Source organism: Desmodus rotundus, chromosome 3 (assembly GCF_022682495.2).
Source record: "Desmodus rotundus isolate HL8 chromosome 3, HLdesRot8A.1, whole genome shotgun sequence".
Taxonomy (NCBI): Eukaryota; Metazoa; Chordata; class Mammalia; order Chiroptera; family Phyllostomidae; genus Desmodus; species Desmodus rotundus.
In genome coordinates this window covers 77,457,060-77,478,235 of record NC_071389.1, presented here as the reverse complement: position 1 = coordinate 77,478,235, position 21,176 = coordinate 77,457,060, and the positions used below count along the sequence as shown (strand labels likewise).

Below are 21,176 nucleotides of genomic sequence, written 5' to 3'. Positions count from 1 at the left end.
CGTAGTTACGTTCATTCCTCTGCTCCAGCATGGATGGTTCATGGGAAACAATAAGTGCGTTATTCCCATGAGTGTGGGCGACCCCGTCGTGACCTCTGCAGGCGGCACTAGTCCCTCTCCCCCTGGACTCTGAGCACCACACTGTGTAGGCGCGTTTGCAGGCTTTCGGAAAGCTGAGCCTTGAGAGCCATCACGGGGCATTTCTCACCACCCCGAATACTGTTTTACGGCGCATGTGTCCTACATGCGCAGGTAACGTTGAGGTTATATTTACAATTTTCACTGCTTGGATTCCTAATAAGTTTGAGCATTTGTGTTTATCGTTCCAGACTTTTGTCCATCCCTGTCTCTAGCCTCAAGTATCTTTAAGAGGTGACATGTTTCTGCCACTGTGTCATTTCCTTATTTCTTCAGCTTGTGTTCTTGTCCTTACTTAGAAACACTGAAGCCAGGAATCCGAGGTCTTTCCCCTAAATATGTAAAGGCCTGGGAACCTCGTGCATCTTGTGGCTTAAGTAAGCGTTTCCTTTTTTTTTCTTTAAAAAAATTTTTAAACACAGAATGAGAACAAAAGTCAGGGTGGGGGTGAGAGCCCCAAAAAGCAGGCAGCTGTCCTTTCTCCCTGCCCCTCAGTCTGGATCCATCCATGCTGAGTGTCTGGAGGGTCAGGCCTGTCCACGTACTGTGCACACGCTCTGCGTGGCCTTGGGGTCAGGCCTGTGCGCTCATACAGCAGCCGGAGGCTCCGGGGGTGCTGGCAGGAGGGTCTGTCTCGGTGGCAACGGAGTTTGGACAAAGGCGCATGCATCCCCAGTGGGCTGCACGCAGAGCTTCCACATTACCAGCCGGACTGACTGAGCCGCTGAGGTGTCTTGGGTGTGTGCCCCGTGTGCCTGCTCCAGATCCGTTCAGACACCTTCTGTGCCAGGGTAGCTTTTGAACAAGTCTCAGAACTTGAGAGCTCATAAACCAGCATCAGTACTTCATCCTTCACCAGCCTAACAGCACTTAGAAACTTCCACAGGAAATGCTGCCAAAATCTGGAGGGGACCCGAGGCCGCCCTTAGGTGCAATTTGGAGACAATCAATTATTTGTTTCCTAGTTGAAGATCTTGTTCCAGGTGATTTTTTTTTCATTAAGTTGCAGTGGTTTTGAGTCATGGACACTCCTTAGCTTGGGTAACATATCAAGGACAGGCCTTCACTCACTGTCCTGGGACCTCTCCCTGCTTCCGTTGCCCCTCCCAGCGACCTGTACCCTGGGCAGCCGTTATCTGATCACCATTAGAACCCCAGGAGTGTGTCTGCCTTGCAGGTCGTTCAGGAGAATGAAAACGTGGTGTTCTGCCTGGAGTGCGCTCTGCGCCACGTGGAGAAGCAGAAGTCCTGCCGAGGACTGAAGTTGATGTACCGCTATGATGAGGTCAGTCCCTGGCCCTTGGGGGAAGGAGGGAGGCCTTGCTCCATGCAGCCTCTGGGGCCTGGCGTTCTGAGTGCCCGGGCAGCACAGGCCTCTGCACGGAATGCCCGCTGTGTTACCTGCCTTCGTTTTCTGTAGGGACAAGTGGGCCTTGTCCAAACCTGACCCGGTTTGGCACAGCCTAAGGCCAAGTGCATCCAGCCGGCTGCAGGTGCTTTTTGGCCAGACAGAGCCTGGCCTGTGGGAAAGGAGCTGTGTGCCTCAAGGTGGGGGAATTGCGAGGCTCAGTCTGACCTGAGGAAATCCATGCACTTTCACAAACTTGGTTTCTTTCCGGTTTTTGCCTCTGTTTCCCGTGGCTCTGTAGGTGAGCCCTGCCCATACCCCCTCTGTGGGTAGGGCTGCAGCTCTGTACCCCCTGAGCCCTGACAGCATCTCAGTCAGCATCTCTGGGCACCAGGACCTCGGTTTATGAGGGATTTGCTGTCAGGACCTGGTGCTGGTGTCCCCAGGGCCATGCTGTCTGCCTGCGCTGAGAAAATGGGGGACTGTGCGGTTATTTATAGCCAGGGCCCAGGTCCAGGGGGACAGTGGGCTGCCTCTGCACGTCCATCGCAGGACCGACCCAGACTGATGGTGACTGGACCCCGCGCTGATTCGGGGAGAATGAGGGCCTCTCCTTCTTTCCCTCTGGGCTTTGAGTTGTCTGGACTTGGGATAGGCTGAGGACGCAGCTGTGGCTGCCTTAAGGGCATCAAAACCAGGTCTGTCGGTTCATTGTGTTCTCCAGCAGGGACAGGGCCAGAGGAGCCCTCCTGCCTGTAGCCCCGTGGAGTCTCAGATGTGAAGTAATGAGTCAGTGCAGTCCTTTTCCTAACAGCTGACCGCATCCTTGCACTTCCCTGGAGTGTGCAGCTAATAGGGCTTGGAAGCGAGTTTCTGCCCTGAAGTTCTGTTGTAGATCAGGTCCCAGTGAGGAGAAACGAGTCTTCCGTCTGCTGTCACGCCCTGCCCACGCTGGCTGTGATACCTGACCCGGCACCCTGTCCTCACACATAAAATGGCCATTACAACCTGCAGCACTGTGCCAGGGCAGGGCACAAGGGCGGGTGTGTGGTGATGCATGGGCAGAAACGACACCTCCTGTCTCCTCACGGAAAAGCTGCAAACAGCATTTTGGCATCTTTTATCTTCTCAGGAATCATTACATAATTTCAAAGCACACAACAAGCATCGGCTGGTCTGCTGGCCAGTTGTTAAGTTCCAGGCAGGGCCGGGAGCAAGGTCGTGGCATGTGATACTGGAGCAGGTCTTAAAGCTCCCTCAGGCTCCATGCCTGGCAGGGAATTGCATCCAGCAGGAGCTAGGCTCTCTGCCCTCACGTGAAGGCCTCAGCTAAAACGGGGAGCCTTTCTCTCACATTCAGCATCCAGTTCTCTAAATCCCACTGGTGCCAACTCCCAAGTAAATCCCAGGCCCAGCCAGTTCCCATCACTGCTGGTGCTTCTGCCCCTTAGTTTTGAGATGTGTCTCCCTCCATTCCTTCCTGGTTCCTGTGCCTCAGGCATTTTTACTGAGATCCCCTACTTGGCTCCATCTGAGGCCCTTCCTGCGCCACTTGGTTGATCTCCACAGTCCATTCGGCTCCCCGTGGATGAACCGAGGATGCGCAGAGGGCACTGCATGCAATGCCCCTGAAGCCAGGCTCTCACCTCTGGGAGCAGTGAGCTGTGCATCCCTCTGTCTGCTCTTTGCCCTCTGCTTCCAAGCTGCTGTGCAGTTGCCTTTTCAGATGTAAATGGCAGCTTCCTGGAATACAGGCCCTACCCCACAGAGGACACCTTTCACTTCCTGACTGACCCAGAGCCCATCATGGGGATCCAGACTGCCATGGGGACCAGGTCACCTGTCTTGGCCGGTCTGTTGCTGCACACGCAGCAGCCTGGGGCCCTTCCACAGGCCCTTGCCTGCTGTCTTCTGGAGCCACAGCAGGTGCCACTCTGAGCCTCTCTTCTGCTTCACTGCGAGATCCCAGGTCAGCCCTGAGGAAGGCGACCACATCCAGCTGGGACACAGCCATGTGCCCAGGCAGGACTCTGCAGCGGATGGGGCACATGTGGGAGCTGCAGCCGTGGGTCACATTTGGTGTAAGCCTTTGGCTAAGTTGTAAGATGGGAAAGTTGAAAGTAGATCTCTACATCCTTGATGTTTTTCAAGAGCATGTTCAGCAAAGGCCGTAATCACTTTGCCCTCCCTCCTTCACTTTAACAGCAAATGTCAGAACAGTTAAAAATAACCCCTGGTGTCTGAGTAAGAACAGCTCCCTGGTGACTGGCAGAGTGCAGCCGGCGGCAGTCAGAGCCTCTCCAAGGTGATTTCGAAGCTCTGCAGGATGTGAGTCTGTTTCCGCCTCCTGCCGACTTTGTAGCAAGATGTTCTGACGTGACCAAACTCCTGGAAGCAGAATCACATGTGTAGGTCTGTCAGTCTGAAACTTAGCTGTCAGTGCTCAGACGCCTCCTGCTTTGCCAGTGGCCTGGTTTATTTTAGTAAATGAAAATCTGCAAGGCCATTCCAGGAGTTGAACTGTGCTTTCTTTTAAATTGGGGAATTTCTAGCTCTGGTTTGGATTTCAGAAATGGCTTCAAAGTGCCACACACTCTTGGCCTGAGCCCCAGAGTGCCCAGCAAACAAGTCCCCAGTGTCTGGGCCCTTGGATCACATGGGTGAAGGCAGAACGTCCCCTTGTGACTGCAGAGTGTGGTCTTCCTAGTGCTGTTGAGGTGGCTTTAGTCACATGTAACTCGGTTTTAGAGAAGCTCATCTACTTATCCCTTACTAACACGTTTAAGTGTTTAAGCAGCCACAGAGATTGTATTTTACAGATGGACAGTCCTGCCCCTTTCTGGGGCATCCTTGACTTTCTTTTCAGACACCTTTCACTCTTCGCCTTCCACACCTTTCTGTTCTGTATAATGAGAGCCGCCCGCTGCTGTTCCTAGCAGGCCTGGGACTTGGCTGGCCCTCAGGTGCTGCCCTCCCTGTGTCCACATGGTTCCCTCCGTCCTTGGCCCACAGCAGGCTCCATGAAATGTATGTCAGGGATATATGCCATTTTGATATATTCCTGTGATTTTTTAAAAATGGATAATTTTGACTTATGTCCGAGTTACAAATGTATTTTTGATACCAACAGATAAATGGTTGTCTCGTGTGAACTGTAGGAATGCATGTTGTGCCTGCCATCTCCCCTTCAGAGAGGAGGAGGGAGTAATAGAACTATTTCTAGACAAGTGTTTGCACATATTTCTGAGACCAGGTGAAATGGGCTTGAGTGTCAGCCCGGAAACGTGTTGAGCCACGTTGAGGACCTGAGGCAATGAGCTCATGGGTCTTTTCTCATAAATGCTCATTGTGGAGGCAGTGAGCTGAGTCCTCCCCTTCTTAGGTGAGGATCCAGGGTGGCAGCAGGCTGACCTCTTTCAACGAGGCAGTAGGGGCCACTCAGAGGTTCCTGGTGGTCAGCCCACCGACGTGTCTAGCAGTGTTTGTCTCGGGCATGTGCGTCTGGCTACACAGAGAGGGAATTTGTACCTCAGGTGAATGAATAGACCCAGGTTGGGATGCAGCTCGTAGGAAACACACAATTAACTGTAGTTAGAGGACTCCGTGTGTTTCAGGGCTTTAGCTTATTAGTTGGTCTAAACCTTGCAGTCACCAGGAGGTGCTATTAGGCTTCCTGGCCATTTGGATGAGGGAACTGGAGGTTAGGACATTGTGACGAGGGAGGTTCTCCCTGCACCTCGCCCTGTGGTACACTGGCTTTCTGGTGAGAGAGGGCAGTGGTTTGTCCCCAAGGAGGAAAGCATTTTATTGCGGGTGCCCAGGTAGGGGCCGTGTCCTCATGAAGCGTCCTACTTCACTTGTTCCCAAGCCTGCTGTATCTCGTATTCAGTCAGGGAGATTTCCAGTCTGTCCCAGCTCTCCGGAAACACACTCCTTGGTCAGCGCTCAGAAGTCTCTGTTTTGCTGTGACCCGATGGGGGCGGCTGACAGCCCTGCCAACCGCTCTGCTCGCAAAGGTCCTTGGGGTGGTTCTGGGGTTGGGGCTCTTCTTGTTTGTTAATTCTTTGTCTTCCTTTCAACCCGAAACAGGAACAAATTATCAGTCTGGTCAATCAGATCTGTGGCAAAGTATCTGGTAAGAACGGCAGCATTGAGAACTGTCTCAGTAAACCTACACCAAAAAGGGGACCCCGCAAGAGAGCGACAGTGGACGTGCCGCCCTCCCGGCTCTCATCCTGCAGCTCCTCCAGAAGTGCTGCGAGCTCGTCGTGAGGCTGCCAACACCGCAGTCAACTGAGATCTATTTTTTTGTAATTATTATATTCTAGTTTGGAGTACTTGCTGTAGGATACAAGCTGTCTTTGCACTAGCTCTGAAGAAGATTTTCTTCTGGTTTTAGAGAACTAATTTTGTTTTAGCATTAAACTGTTGAACTTTTTTTTGTACTTAGAATACCTAGATACTGCAGTCAGATTTTTGAAACTGCCGTATATTCACTGTTTTAAAACCCTTGAGGGGCTGTATTAATTTGTATCGCCCCTGTGGCTGACAAAAGCCTTTTTGTTTGATTTTTCTTTGTAACTGTTGGGGAAAAAAGGCTTTTTAACCCATTTTTTGAAGAGGGTGAAGTTTGGAGAACAAATTTTAAAACCATCAGTCATGGGAGCAGATTTTTCTAGAGAGGAAAAGGGATAGGAGACACACACACACACACACACACACACACACACGAAACTTGAAAAGAAATGGCTTTACTTTGGCTGTCTTTTCTTCTGTCATGTGCAAGATGAGTTTGTAATTTTCAAAACCGGAGAACCCCCATCTTGTTTCTTCGGGCGGTTGTGGCAGCTGAAGGCGGACGTTGTTTCCTAACCGTAGGCAAAGTGAGGAGGTTTGAGTGACGAGGTTCTCTTTACCAGCACATCACTATGCATCTGTTTAAGGACAAAGGAGAAGAGAGAGAAGAAGAAGCCTGCCTGCCTTGGAGGGGTCACGTGCGGAAACCTGTGCCTGATTTCATTAGGAAATCCATTCTGTTATTTTTTGGTGCTGTTGGCTACTTTATCAAAAAACCCTTCAATAGCATCCTTAAGGGAAAAAAAAGGAAAAAAAAGTGATTGAAGCCGTAAGTGCTTCTTTGTCATAGACGTGCAATCTTTCTAACATTCCATCTTCACCTCACTGCTTGTCGTTTCACACCTTCGCAAGTCAGCATTAATCTTTTAAATTTGTTTCGTTTATGATCACATTTAGAGCCACTAGGAGGTCTGCAGTTCTTTTTGAATGTGAAAATGCATTTGCGCTCATCTTGTCTATTTTTTCTCTTCATGTTGTAACAAAAAGAAAAAAAGAAAAAAAAAAGAAGCCCATCCTTTTGTACATATGCCTGTAAATTGTTTTAAATACTTGAGCCTTTTTCTCAGTGGGGGTGGGGAGGGGGGTGAGAAGACAAGATGAAGAAAAGCCTTACATTTCAGTTTCTTCATCGGTTGGATTGGATGCTTACAGGGTTTTTCTTGTAACATTTATAAGTGCTGCTTACATCACTGAACAACAACAAAAAAATAATAATGGAGTAGCTGTTGCCCTTCTCCAGTTGTGTGTACAGTATGTGTGGAATAAAGAAGGGAAACTGTTTTCACAAGCTGTTCTTTGTTTCATAATTGGATTCATCGATCCCGTAGCTACCCATATTGCACTGAGCTTGCCAGTGGGACTGTCAGGAACGTCCTGTGATCCACTTTGTTGGTTGTTGTTGCAGAAGACTGAACTGTTTTGGAATATTTAACAATGACATAAACAGAGTCAAGTGTTTTCCAATGTGGTTGTCCGGTTTTTATGGCCTTGCTGTGTACTTTCCCTCTTTTTGACAGTAAACTTCTGCCTATGGCTTACAGTTTGACATTTAATTTATTAGCGCTGCTCTGCACTCCTCCCTTGGGAGGGAAGACTTCATGTTGTTTATTGCCAGTTTTTGTTTACTTTTCAGGTTTGTACTACAAGGTTTAATAATAAAAACAAAGTTTTTTGGATATCTGTCTGTGGAAGATGAGTGAATGAAATGAGCAATTTCTTTTTCAGTAAATGGACAGAGGATGAGAATCTCCATGCACTGCACCCCCCACCCCCTCAATCCCAGCCAGGGAGCTGCACAGACAACACATTTCGATCTTGCTCACTTTTCATCTGCTGCTGGTGGTGGTTTGAATCCCCTTTGAGCAAAACCAAATGGCTGCTGTTTGCCCTCTAACTTATTTTCTGTGGGGCCCACTGGGAACCAGCTAGTGGCCCTTCTCCACAGGAAGTGACGCTGGGCTGGGCCCTCCTCACCTGTAGCCGCCCCTTGGCGGAGGGAGAGTCTGCCTCCTCTCCCCCAGGGGCTGGGCTGTGAGGAGTGCTGAACGGGAAATCCCATCTCTGTGGGACCTGTTTCTTGTCAGGGGTAAGAATGGCATATTGATTTGCTTATGTTCATTTCTCTTCCTTTGGGCCCAGATGTGTGTTCCAGAGTTAAAGTAGGGGTTACTTGAACTGTTAATAATTTTGTGAAAATCAGATGAGAACCCAACTTTTATTAGAGCTGAGTTTGTCTACAGTTTCTATTTTAGAGGAAGCAGAATTTTCCGTCTGTGAAGGGCTTTTTTCTTCAGTGCCGAACTGATAAGGCGGGTACACTTCAAGGTCCAGTCCTGCCCCACGTGGGGTGGGGGGTAGAGAGGGGAGTGAGAAGATAAGATGAAGAAAAGCCTTACGTTTCTTGGCCTGGTGGACCAAGCTGCCCTCCTGCGTGCTAAAGCCTGAGGATGTGTGTGTTTAGAAGCCTTTCTGAACAAACTGGCCATGCACTCTCTCAGTTTAAAGTCCTCAAAATTTATTGTTAGCTCTTCCGGCAGTCAGTTTTTTCCAAATCACTGGCAACTGTGTGAAAATTAAGTCTCCATTAAACCACCTGCCTTCACTGAGGGGTTCTCCGCATGGCTGAGTTTTCCTTCAGAGGTGCCCAGAGAACGTGATGCCCGGACTTAGGAGTCACTGTCGTCAGTGTGTAAAGTGGCAAGGGCCGTGTCCACCTCAACTCCCTCCTCATCAGATTGGACGACAGGGGACTCCCCACCTTCACCGGGGTCCTGGGTGGCTGGGTCAGTGCAGGTGGAGTATGAGGAAGGTGACTGGGCTCGTAATTCAGAGGGGTTTGCAACCTGAAGAGTAACTTCATTCTGACCAGCACCTGATTCTGGCCCTGAAAAACAGGATGAAAGTACAATTAAAACTGCCACTGGACATGGCGGTGCGAACTCACTGATGAAAAGGGTGTCAGGTTTTTGCTGGGGTGAGCTGGGGGCTGCAGGCTGCCAGGTAAGCGCAGGGATGGTGCCCAGGCGTGTGGGGCCCTGAGCTGATCCTCCTGCCACCTGAGACAGACGGAAGGCCCCTGCTCCCTTCCTGCTGCATCCAGTGGAACCCTGCACTCAAGGCCCTGGGACATACGCTGCATTTCTTTGAGGAGCAGTCCATGGAATCTTGATAATCTTGACTGACTTCTTTGTATCCTTTTGAAGTAATTCAGAGAAAGTAATGCTAGGAGAAAAAGTCTTAATCTTTCGGCATTTCTCCAATTTCATGGGGAGTAAATAAGTTGCAAGGAATGAAAAGCATATGCAGATGATGGAGTCACTGTTCCTAAATCTCAACTCTGGGAAAGGGGCCGGCAGCATCCCTTCTCACCTGCGCTGTCCCAGCCTTCTCGGGACAGCACTGCTCTCCCAGACCTGCCGGGGAAGAGGACCGACAAGTTGGAAACAACACAAAGTGGCGAGAACTCTCGGGGGCCTGCCTTGGAGGAAGTGGAACCTGTGATGGCTGCGCTGCCTAGAGGGGTCCTAGTGCAGCTGGAGGCCTGCGCGTTGCCTCTCCCTTGCATGTGTGTGGAAAAACTCCAAAGCTTTGTAAAGATGTTTATGTGAGAAGACTCACCTGGAAGGTCTGGTCTGAAATTTAAAATGAAGTGAGCCCAGATATAGGTCTGGAGTCTCAGTGAATGTTTGCTGAAGGGATGTGAAATTTTGGGAAGGCATTAGATGAAGGTTCCCACAGGGTTGCACCTAATTTTTAAAATGTAAACCAAATGCTGAACACACACCTTGGCCTTGCCCAGAGCAATGATAAAACAAACATCTGCTTAATGAAGGGGGAAGAGTTTAAAGATGACAAATATACACGCAGACCAGCACCAGGTGTGTGAGCCATGCAGGACAGCTCCCAGCTTCCCCCAAATTCCAGTCCATAAAAAACACAGCCAGCCAAACTCAAGATTCTGAGACAGAGGAGATAAAACACAAATTAAGGAGGGCCCCTCTTGGAAGGTGTCTGGGTAGAGCAGTTAAAATCTGATAAACTCGTGACTGGACAGCCGATGTTTCGTTTGCCCACTATCGTGAGACCAGACACCCAATGTGGAAGCGGGTGAGCAGCACCCAAAGTTGACTGTGGCTTAGAGACTCGTACATTGTTACTCTGTCTTCCCTCTGACTGGAAATGATTTATGACGAAGTTCATGCCAGTCTGTCACCTCCTACCTAAGACAGGGGACAGCACAGCATTGTCTTCTCCACCTGAGTTTAAAAAGACATCCAAGGCCTCCTGGTCAGATACGTCCATCAGATCCATCTGCTCCAGCATGTCGATGTTCACCTCCATGGACGACATGCTGCCCATGGGCTCTGGGGACAGATTGGCACAGAGAGGAAATTACACTTGTCTTCCACAGTACTTTAAAAAGTGAACTTCAATTCATTGGGCTAACTACACTGTATTTTCTAGGTAGAAAATAACTCCTGCAACTCCAAACTCCGAAACATGCAATTGGGAGCGATACCTGAAGTGACACATCCCAGCTCGGTACTTAAATCCATCCTAGATTAACCGTGGTTACTATTACCTGTTACTTCCCTGGCAGGTTTCCTGTTCACTGCAGACAAACCCATTTCTGCAGGAAGCAGTTCCTGGCTGCTGGGAGCACCACGTGGTCTGAAAGAGGGTGATGCTCCTGCAGCAGCTTGAGGTCTGCAAGCTCCCTGTCAGACACACCTCAGCCTTCTGCCTGCAGTTTCCTGAACTTTTCACTGCCCTTGTAACATTTCTCTACACTTCAATTTTTATTTTGTTTAGAAAAAGGAAGGGGAGGAGAAAGGGAAACATCAATGTGTGGTTGCCTCTCATGCACCCCCTACTGGGGACCTGGCTCACAACCCAGACATGCTCTGACTGGGAAATCAAACTGGTGACCCTTGGGTTCACAGGCCAGTGCTCAGTCCACTGAGCTACACCAGCCAGGGCTGTTCTTCATTCTTAACAGCATTGGCAAGAGCTCTCTGCAGTGAAAGCACAGACTGGGGGGGTGGGGTGGTAAATCAGTCCACCAGCAAAAACAAGATAGAACAAGGAGCCTGTCAGCCTGGGTACCAAGTAAGAGATGCCTCCTGGGTCTGGAGTTCATATTTAACCCCCTCTGAGGTCCAGAAAACTCTTAAGCCCCAGGCATGATGGTGTCTGGCAGATGCAAATACCAATTATTTCTGGAGGGACACAACCTGAACCCTGGGTCTTAAGAGGTATATAAAACACAAAACCCACTCCAATCCAATCCCAAATTTACAGCACACTCATGGAAATAAGTCAAACAAACTCAGTATCCTTTCCCAAGAATTTGAAATGACTTTTTTAATCAAAAGATGGAGTAAAAAAGTTACCAAGGTATAAAAATCAGAGCAGGCATTTGAAAAAGCCAAATAACTTCCAGATTGGAAAATTTTAATCACTGAAATTTAAAATTCTGGGCACAAGTTAAATTTTTTTCCCTTATTTTTTACTTTTAAAAATATATTTTATTGATTATGCTATCACAGTTGTCCCATTTTTTTTCTCCCCTTTATCCCCCCTGCCCTGTACGTCTCCCACCAGCATTGCCCCCCCTTTAGTTCATGTCCATGGGTCATACCTATAAGTTCTTTGGCTTCTGAACTTCCCATACTATTCTTAACTTCCCCCTATCTATTGTACCTACCTATTATGCTTCTTATTCCCTGTACCCTTTCCCCCATTCTCCCCCTCTCCCCACTGATAACCCTCCATGTGATCTCCATTTCTGTGATTCTCCTCCTGTTTTAGTTGTTGGTCTTTCTGCTTAATAGTTTTGTTTTTTGGTTCAGTTGTTGATAGTTGTGTTTGTCGTCATTTTAATGTTCATATTTTTTCTTTTTCTTAGAAAAGTCCCTTTAACGTTTCATGTAAGAAAGGCTTTGTGATGATGAACTCCTTTAACTTGACCTTATTTGGGAAGCACTTTATCTGCCCTTCCATTCTAAATGATAGCTTTGCTGGAGAGAGTAATGTTGGATGTAGGTCCTTGCCTTTCCGTGACTTTGAATACTTCTTTCCAGCCCCTTCTTGCCTGCAAGGTTTCCTTTGAGAAATCAGCTGATAGTCTTATGGGAACTCCTTTGTAGGTAACTGTCTCCTTTTCTCTTGCTGCTTTTAAAATTCTCTCCTTATCTTTAACCTTGGGTAATGTCATTATGATATGCCTTGGTGTGTGCTTCCTTGGGTCCAACTTGTTTGGGACTCTGCACTTCTTGGACTTCCTAGAAGTCTGTTTCTTTTGCCAGATTGGCAAAGTTCTCCTTCATTATTTTTTCAAATAAGTTTTTAATTTCTTGCTCTTCTCCTTCTGGCACCCCTATGATTCGGATGTTGGAACATTTGAAGTTGTTCTGGAGGTTCCTAGACCTGTCCTCATTTATTTTTTTGAATTCTTGTTTCTTCATTCTGTTCTGGTTGAATGTTTATTTCTTGCTTCTGGTCCAAATCGTTGATTTGAGTCCCAGTTTCCTTCCCTTCACTGATGGTTCCCTGTACATTTTCCTTTATTTCACTTTGCATCGCCTTCACTTTTTCATTTTGCGACCATACTTAACCATTTCCATGAGCATCCTGATGACCTGTGTTTTGAACTCTACTTTTGATAGGTTGGCTATCTCTTCATTGCTTAGTTCTATTTTTGGAGCTTTGATCTGTTCTTTCATTTGGGTCATATTTTTTTGTCTTGGTGCACTGTTAAGTAGTAAGGGGAGGAACCTTAGGTATTCTTCACCAGGGCAGGGCAACCCACGACGCTGCATTGTGGTATTGTATGCCGGGGAGGGGTCCAAGAGGGAACAATAATGGTCGGCTCTCTGCCAGCTTTCAGTCATTTCCCCTGCTACCCACAAGCAAATTGGGCCCTTCTGGTGCTGATTCCCAGGTGGATGGGTTTGTGTACATTCTAGGACCCTGTGGGTCTCTCCAACGAATTCTACTGTGAGGCTGGGAGTTTCTCCCACTGCTGCCGCAACCCCCAAAGGTTTTTACAGTCAGGTTTTGAGGCTTTATTTCCCTGCACTGGAACCCTGGGTTGGGCAGTTTGTCTTGCTCCCCAGTTGTTCCTCCCAGCATATCCACACACAAATGTGGGACCACCCAGGCCTCCAACCACCTCCTTGTCATGAGTCCTCTATGCCCCAGCTACCTGTCTCTGCCCCTCCTACTGGTCTGGGTGAATGTTTCTTCTTTAACTGCCTGGTTGTCAGACTTCCATACAGTTCCATTGTCTGGTGGTTCTGGTTTTTTTTTGTTTTTGAATTTGTTGTTTTCCCTTCTCTTGGTTGTGTGAGGAGGCAAATAATATCTACCTTACCTACACCTCCACCTTGGCTGGAGGTCAGCACAAGTTAAAATGTAAAGATTCATCATGTGAGCCAAGGAGAAAATTAGTAAAGTCGGAGACAGACTGAACAAGTTCCCCATTATGCAGAAAAGAAAAAAATGGGAAATTTGACAGAACTTAGATGGAAAACGCAAAAATTTACAGAACTCTAAAATGAAAGAACGGAGAGACTGGAGTGCAGGGAAAAGCCACATTCAGAGGGGCTGGTCATTTCCCAGACTCGCTGAAATATCCGAGAGTCCAGATTTAGGAAGCGAAGTATATTCCAAGCAAGACAGTAAAAGAATTCCTGATCCATAAGAGGGCGGATCAGGAAAGACAGAATAATTAGACCGACAGCTTCTCAACAACAAAAGGCAGAAGACAATAATAAATTCAAAGAGGTGAGATAAATGTCATCTCTAAAATTATATATCATTAAATAGCATTTAAGATCAAGTACAAAATAACAAGTACTGTCAGACAAAAAACCCTTTACCACGAGCCTGGTTTCACCAAAGGAAGGTTGTGATGCATACCAGACGGTCTGACACGCAAGAAACACGTTAACAGTGGAGAGACTTGTGAATTTGTGAGTTAATACAAAACCTGGAATAAAGTGCTCGCAGTGTCCAGGTGGGGGATTTACTTGCAGAATTAAAGGACTGAGCAGTAATGACAGGAGAGGAAGACAGATGAGAGTTGAGGTGGTGTAAGATCCTTATTTGGTAGGACAGCAAGCACCTGATCCTCTGGGCAGCACAAATCACTGAAGTTCAGACTGAAGTAAATGGTGAAGAGTATGGATTCAGTTTTCAGCCGGGGAAAGCGTGTTACAGTTTAGACAGACGGCCCACGGTGGTGGTGTCACTTAGAGCCACGTGGTAGGGAGCAGGGCTAAGTGTGCAGACCCGAGCAGGGCACTGACCTTGTTGCAGAGCCACTTAACATTCCCAGCCTGACAGTCTGCAGGAGACACCAGGGCAGTGTCACCCTGGAGCTGCTTCAAGGCTGGCTGGTCAGGGGAGCCTAATGGCGCAGTTGTCAAAGTTGTTCTTAGGGGCGCTCTGCTGTGGGTGTTGGGCTGCCAGAATGTGAGTGGTACGCAGGTTTTCCTGTGTGGCTGTGGAGGCCGTCAGCATGACATTCAGGCTTCTGGCCTTGCTTTGACTCCAGTTTTGAAAGGGGCAGAGGCTCCCTTTTCTATCTGAGCTATCCTCTTAAGAAGGTCAGGAGTATAACTTAAAACAAAGGAGAGGAAACAAAATAGACTAAAAAGCACTAAAAAGGAAAAAATTTCAGGAAAATAACACCAAATATGGTGTTAAATAAGCTAGGTGTATCAGCAGTCATAATAAATGTAAATGAAACAAATTTGCCAGTTAACAGATTATAAAACCAATTAAAGTGATAAAATTCAGCAATATTCGGTTTATAGGAGACACTCGTAAAACAAAGACAGAAACATTGACATTGTTTTAAGAAGTGAAAAGTAGGTACAGAACTCTGAAGAATGCTGAATAGCTATATTAATATCAAACAAAACAGACATAAGAGGAAACAAAAGCAATGCTGGACTGAAGAGTTGTACTCAATGATTTTTTTAAAGGTTCAATTCTCCAGAAAGAGAATTCACGATTACTGTATGACTATAAAAAAAATGGGAGGATGACAAAAGTATAACATTCATTACCATGGGGGCGGGTTCAGGAACATTAAATGTACCTTTCTGAAAACTGAAAATTAATGTGAAAATTAGTAATAGGGGACATCTGAACAGTCCAATTAACAGGCTTGATTAAATGGACACATACAGAACCCATGCCTATCACTTAGAATCTTGTTCTCATGCACACATGAAACATGTAGGAAAATTCTCTGTCATGGACCATAAAGTAAATCTTAAGTTTTTATAATATATTATATAATGTATATATAACCTCAAAGGCTTCTAGTCAAAATGGCAGCATAGGTAAATGCAGTACTGACATCCTCCCACAACCACATCAAAATAACGAAACTATACAGAACCACCATCACTCAGAACCACTAGAAATCTAGCTGAATGAAGTCCTACAACTAGGGAATTAAGGCAGAAGCCACATAGAGACTGGTAGGAAGGGCAGAGATACAACAGGCTGGTCCCACACCCATGTGTGGCTGTTAAAAACTGGGAGGGTATCTCACCTGTGGAGGTCCCCCTGAGGAGCGAGGGTTCTCGACTGCACACCAGGCCCCCAAGCCCAGGGCACCAGTGCCAGGAAGAGAAGTCCCCATGACTTCGGGCTGCAAAAACCAATGGGTATTGAGGCTAAGTGAGACAGAGGGCTTCTGGAGTCCAAGGCACTTCTTACGGGGCCCACACACAGACTTAGTCAAGAGTCTCTCTGAGCTCCAGCCCTAGGGCAGGAGCTTGAAAGGCACCACCACAGACATGGGGAGTCAGTATCAGGGTGAGAGCTGGGGGGACAGCTTTCTCCCTGACAGAAGTGCTGGCAGAGGCCATTTCCTTTATGAGCCATTCTCCCAAAGAGCCAGCCAGTGGGTGCCCTGAGACTCCATCAACACGGTTCACACCGTTCCCCCTGCCCTGGTGATTCCCTGAGGCCTTACCCCCACCCAACTTTCAGGCCCACACAAGCTGTTTCCAGTGGCTTTTCCATACAGTGGCCTGTCTTGGCTCATGCTTCATATTTTCCTAAAATCTCAACACAAACAGCATCTGGCCTCAGCATGCCTTGTGCCTTTCCATAAGTGGCCCCAGGACTGGCACTGGCACTAACAGCAGCCGGCCTTAGTTCACAGCTTGGCCTTGCCTGGGCACCTCCAAGCTCTGCACAAATAGCAGCCATCTTCAGACAGCTTTGTAGCTCATGCTGAGTGGCTCCAGGCAGAACACAGGTGGTGGCTGACCTTGGCCTATACCTCCCTGGAGGCCCCAGAACCTCAGCATCCAGTGTACAGCTCTGGACCATATTGCAGCATGGTCTTCAAACCATTCCATAAGCAAACACTGAAGGAGTGGACTTAGCAGGCACCAGAGCCCCTGCACAGCTGGTCCTCCACAGGGGCTGGATGTTGGTGGTCAGTGGTTGCAGCCAGTCCTTGCAGCTGCATGGCCTAGTGGTAAATTCCTCCCACTCACATACCACCAGCAATCAAGGCTCAACTACAACAGGAGGGTGTGTACAGCCCACGGGGTGAGGAGTGTACCACAAGTACCCAGCTTAGGTGATTGCAGAGTCTGCCACTGGACTCTACAGGACACCTACTGCATAAGGCCATTTTACCAAGCCTGCGAGATGCAGCAACACTACCCAACACATACAAACACAGGGAAGCAGCCAAAATGAAGACAGAAACATGTCCCAAGTGAAAGAACAGAACAAAACTCCAGAAAAGAACTAAGTAAGATGGACACAAGCAATCAGCTAGATGCAGAGTTCAAAACATTGTTTATAAGGATGCTCAAGGAACTTAGAAATTCAACAAAGAGATAGGAAACATAAAAGTGGAACTAGAAGACAGAAAAAGGAACCAGTCGGAAATGAAGAATATCTTAAATGAATACATTACAGCAAGGGTGTCAAGCTCATTTTCCCCAGGGGCCACATTAGCCTCGAGGTTGCCTTCAAAGGGCCGAATGTAATTTTAGGACTGTATAAATGTAACTATTCCTTAAATGTTAAGCGAGAGCTCAGTGCTGCCACTGCGTAGAAACAAGGTGCCGGGCCTGATAAAACAAGGTGGAGGGCCGGATTTGGCCCACGGGCCTTGTGTTTGCCACCTGTGCATTACAGGGAATCAACAGTGAAGTAGATGAAGCGGAGGATCCAATCAGAGATTGGGAAGATAAGGAAGCAGAAAACACACAATCAGAACAGCAAAGAGAAAAAAGAATCCCCCCCGCAACCCCCCCCCCACCAAAAAAAGGATAGTGTAAGGAAAGAGCCTCTGGGACTTCAGTCATACCAACATTCACATCATGGGGTTCTGGAAGGAGAAGAAATAAAGAAATTGGAAACCTTTTTGACAAAATAATGACACAAAACTTCACTGACTTGGTGAAGGAAATAGACATGCAAGACCAGGAAGCACAGAGAGTCCCAAACAAGATGAATTCAAGGAGGCCCACTACAAGATACATCATAATTAAAATGCCCAAAGTAAAAGACAGAGAGAATCTTTAAATAGCAACAAGAAAAATGCAGTTATTTACCCACAAGGAAGCTCCCCTAAGACTGTCAGCTGATTTCTCAACAGAAACTTTGCAGGTCAGAAGAGACTGGCAAGAAATATTCCAAGTGATGAAAAGCAAGCACCTGCAACCAAGATTACTTTATCCAGCAAAGCTATCATTTAGAATTGAAGGACAGATAAAGAGCTTCCCAGAGGAAAAAAAAAAGCTAAAGGAGTTCATCACCAACAAACCCATATTATATGAAATGTTGAAGGGTTTTAAGAAAAAAAAATGAACGAAATGACAATACATATCTATCACCAACTGAATCTAAAAAGCCAAATTGAACAAGCAGAACATAAACAGATTCATAGATAGAGAACATTTTCAGGGTTACCTCTCCAAGCACAAGAGATTCCCTGCTCTGTGGGTCCTCCAGCCGCACCACCTTCCCCCTTTACTCTGATCATTTCTGGATGAAACTTTCCATGATTTTGTCTTAATTAGAAAATGATGCTTTGGAAAGTGAGAAAATATTCAGACTGCTATTTCTGGTTTAGTGAAATGAGTCCAAAATACCATGATCACTGCAGAGATTTTTCATTTTGATTGATTCTTCTAAATTAAACATCCCCCATGTTCATCCTTGGAAGTGAATACAAGGTAGGAAAGGGACGTATGACTTGCCAGGCTGGGAGTCTAAGGGATGGCTCTGAGCAGGCTGTGGAGACATGCCGGTTTGTGAATGTCTTTTCCGCTCTAGCTGAAGCAGAAAGCTAAAAAGCCCACATCCTCCAATTTTCTTCTTTAATGCTTTTGAAACCACACATATTGACAACATATGCCTGACCCCATTTTTTTACCTAAAAAAAAAAAAATGAGCCCAATGCTTTTTTGAAACTTGAAGAAAATTCATTTTTAACTGCTCAAAACCAAAAGAATTGTATTACTTAATGTTTAACTGATACCTGACCGGCACGTGCTGGCCGAGCACTGCTTCTTGCCCAGCGCTGCACTGTGCTGGCCTCAGAGGACTCTGTGTCACCACCAGCTCCTATGTCAGGGGCCCACTGCCAACAGAAACAGGTGTTTCTATTATTTCACCATCCCGCTCGAGGTGTTCATGGGTCTTTCCAAGAATGGCAGCATAAGAGGCACTTCCATTTTTTCTTTGCCTCCTCTGGGCCTAGAAGTGCAGTGAACACTGAGCATGTGCTCAGGAGATGTCTGCTGAACTAAACTGAATGAGGGTAGCATTATTAAAGTGTTTCGCAATAAGAATTTCTATTACTGTTCTCTTTATTGTCCTACCTCCTCCGTGTCCTCATGCTGTAATTATGCTCAAATTTCTGGGTCAAATTTGCCAGGGTATGGAGCCAGCTAGTGTGGCTCAGTTGGTTCAGCATCATCCTGCAAACTGAAAGGGTGCCTGTTCGATTCCCAGTTGGGCCACATGCCTGAGTTGTGAGGCACATGCCTGGGTTGCAGTTTTGGTACCCAGTGTACAGAGGACAACTGATTGGTATTTCTCTCCCTCTTATTCTCCCTCCCTTCCCCTCTCTCTAAAATCAAAAATTAAATTAAAAAAAAATTTTGTGAGGGTGTGTATGTCTGTTGTGGGCTGAATGTTTGTGCCCCTCCCAATTTGGATGGTGAAGCCCTAACTCACCTTGTGATGACATTTGGAGATAGGGCCTTTGGGACATTAGGTTTAAATGAGGTCATGAGGGTGTGGCCCTAGCAATGGGATTAGTTCCCTCCTGAGAAGAGACACCAGAGAGATGCTCGCTCTCCATCACGTGAGGACACACAGTGCGCCAGGAGATTGCTCCAACAGGGAGCCAAATCAGCCAGCACTTTGTTCGAGGACTTCCAGCCCCCAGAACCATGAGAAGTAAACTTGCATTGCTTCTGCCATACCCAGTCTGTGGCATTTTGTTATGGCGGCCTGAGTTGACCAAGATGACATCCTTCTCAGCTCCTGCCCATGACAGGACACATCTCCCTGCAGCAAACAGGGATAGCTCTCCCACGAACCACAACCACACACTGAAAAAACTGAAGGTTGAACATACTCTGAGGAAACAGGCAGACTGACTTTTCTAGATGAAGACTCTAGATCAGTGGAATACAGAGAGGGAGAGCTCAATCTGGAGCTAGAGAGGTTAAACTTCAACTCTCTACTGTCCATGTGAGGTTATTTATTTTTTTGATTATTTTTATTTTGTTATAACAATTCTAATCTTTTTCCATTACAATTTATATTTAGTATTATTTTGTATTAGTTTCAAGTGTACAACATAGTGATTGGACAATCATACACTTTGCAAGTGTTCCTCCTGATATTTCCAGTACCTACCTGGCACCATATATAGTTATTACAGTATTATTGACTGCATTCCCTATGCTGGACTTTACATCCCCATGACTATTTTTTAAAAATATATTTTATTGATAATGCTATTACAGTTGTCCCATTTCCCCCCCTTCACTCCCCTCTGCCCTGCCCACACCCTCCCTCCCACATTCCCCCTCTATAGTTCATGTCCATGGGTTATGAACTATAAGTTCTTTGGCTTCTACATTTCCTACACTATTCTTACCCTCCCTCTGTCTCTTTTCCACCTACCATTTATGCTACTTATTCCCTTTACCTTTTCCCCCTCTCTCCCCATCCCTGTTGATAACCGTCCATGTGATCTCCATTTCTGTGGTTCTGTTCCTGTTCTTTGCTTAGTTTGCTTTTGTTTTTGTTTTAGGTGTGGTTGTTAGTAACTGTGGGTTTACTGTCATTTTACTGTTCATATTTTTTATCTTCTTTTTCTTAGATAAGTCCCTTTAACCTTTCCTATAATAAGGGCTTGGTGATGATGAACTCCTTGAACTTGACCTTATCTGGGAAGCACTTCATCTGCCCTTCCATTCTAAATGAGAGCTTTGCTGGATAGAGTCTTCTTTGGATGCAGGTCTTTGCCTTTCATGACTTCAAATACTTCTTTCCAGCCCCTTCTTGCCTGTAAGGTCTCTTTTGAGAAATCAGCTGACAGTCTTATGGGAACTCCTCTGTAGGTAACTGTCTCCTTTTCTCTTGCTGCTTCTAAGATTCTCTCCTTATTCTTAATCTTGGCTAATGTAATTATGATGTGCCTTGGTGTGTTCCTCCTTGGGTCCAATTCTTTGGGACTCTCTGGTCTTCCTGGACTTCCTGGAAGTCTATTTCCTTTGCCAGATTAGGGAAGTTCTTCATTATTTGTTCAAATAAGTTTTCAATGTTTTGTTCTTTCTCTTCTCCTTCTGGCACCCCTATAATTCAGATGTTGGAACGTTTCAAGATGTCCTGGAGGTTCCTAAGCCCCTCCTCATTTTTCTGAATTCTTGTTTCTTCATTCTTTTCTGGTTGGTTGGATGTTTCTTTCTTCCTTCTGGTCCACACCATTGATTTGAGTCCCAGTTTCCTTCCCATCACTATTGGTTCCCTGTACATTTTCCTATGTTCCTCTTAGCATAGCCTTCATTTTTTCATCTAATTTGTGACCAAATTCAACCAATTGTGTGAGCATCCTAATTACCAGTGTTTTGAACTTTGCATCTGATAGGTTGGCTATCTCTTCATCGCTTAGTTGTATTTTTTCTGGAGCTTTTATCTGTTCTTCCTTTTGGGCCATTTTTTTAGTCTTGGCACACTTTTTATGTAAAGGAGCGGAACCTTAGGTGTTCACCAGGGCGGGGCAATCCACGTCACTGCATTATGACACTGTATATGGGGGAGG

The 21,176-nt window shown here is 46.6% G+C and overlaps 2 protein-coding genes across 6 annotated transcripts in view; one reads left to right on the top strand and one right to left on the bottom strand.

Annotated features, from left to right (window-relative positions):
- JARID2 (jumonji and AT-rich interaction domain containing 2) overlaps nt 1–7,518 on the top strand; it is a 252,654-nt gene extending 245,136 nt beyond the window's left edge. For 3 of the 4 annotated variants that reach the window (XM_053920239.2, XM_053920237.2, XM_053920238.2), the window contains 2 exons: nt 1,316–1,423; nt 5,576–6,579. In XM_053920239.2, coding sequence (XP_053776214.1) covers nt 1,316–1,423; nt 5,576–5,758 — 291 coding nt within the window. In that variant the 3' untranslated portion in view covers nt 5,759–6,579. Of the gene's footprint in view, nt 1–1,315; nt 1,424–5,575 lie in introns of all 4 variants that reach the window. The other variant, XM_024565376.4, reaches the window with a different exon arrangement.
- A 128-nt stretch (nt 7,519–7,646) lies between these two features.
- DTNBP1 (dystrobrevin binding protein 1) overlaps nt 7,647–21,176 on the bottom strand; it is a 182,756-nt gene continuing 169,226 nt past the window's right edge. Inside the window, exons 9-10 of one of the 2 annotated variants that reach the window (XM_024565377.3) lie at nt 10,063–10,206; nt 7,647–8,726 (exon numbers count right to left, since the gene is read on the bottom strand). In XM_024565377.3, coding sequence (XP_024421145.2) covers nt 8,509–8,726; nt 10,063–10,206 — 362 coding nt within the window. In that variant the 3' untranslated portion in view covers nt 7,647–8,508. The remainder of the gene's footprint in view (nt 8,727–10,062; nt 10,207–21,176) is intronic. The other variant, XM_024565378.3, reaches the window with a different exon arrangement.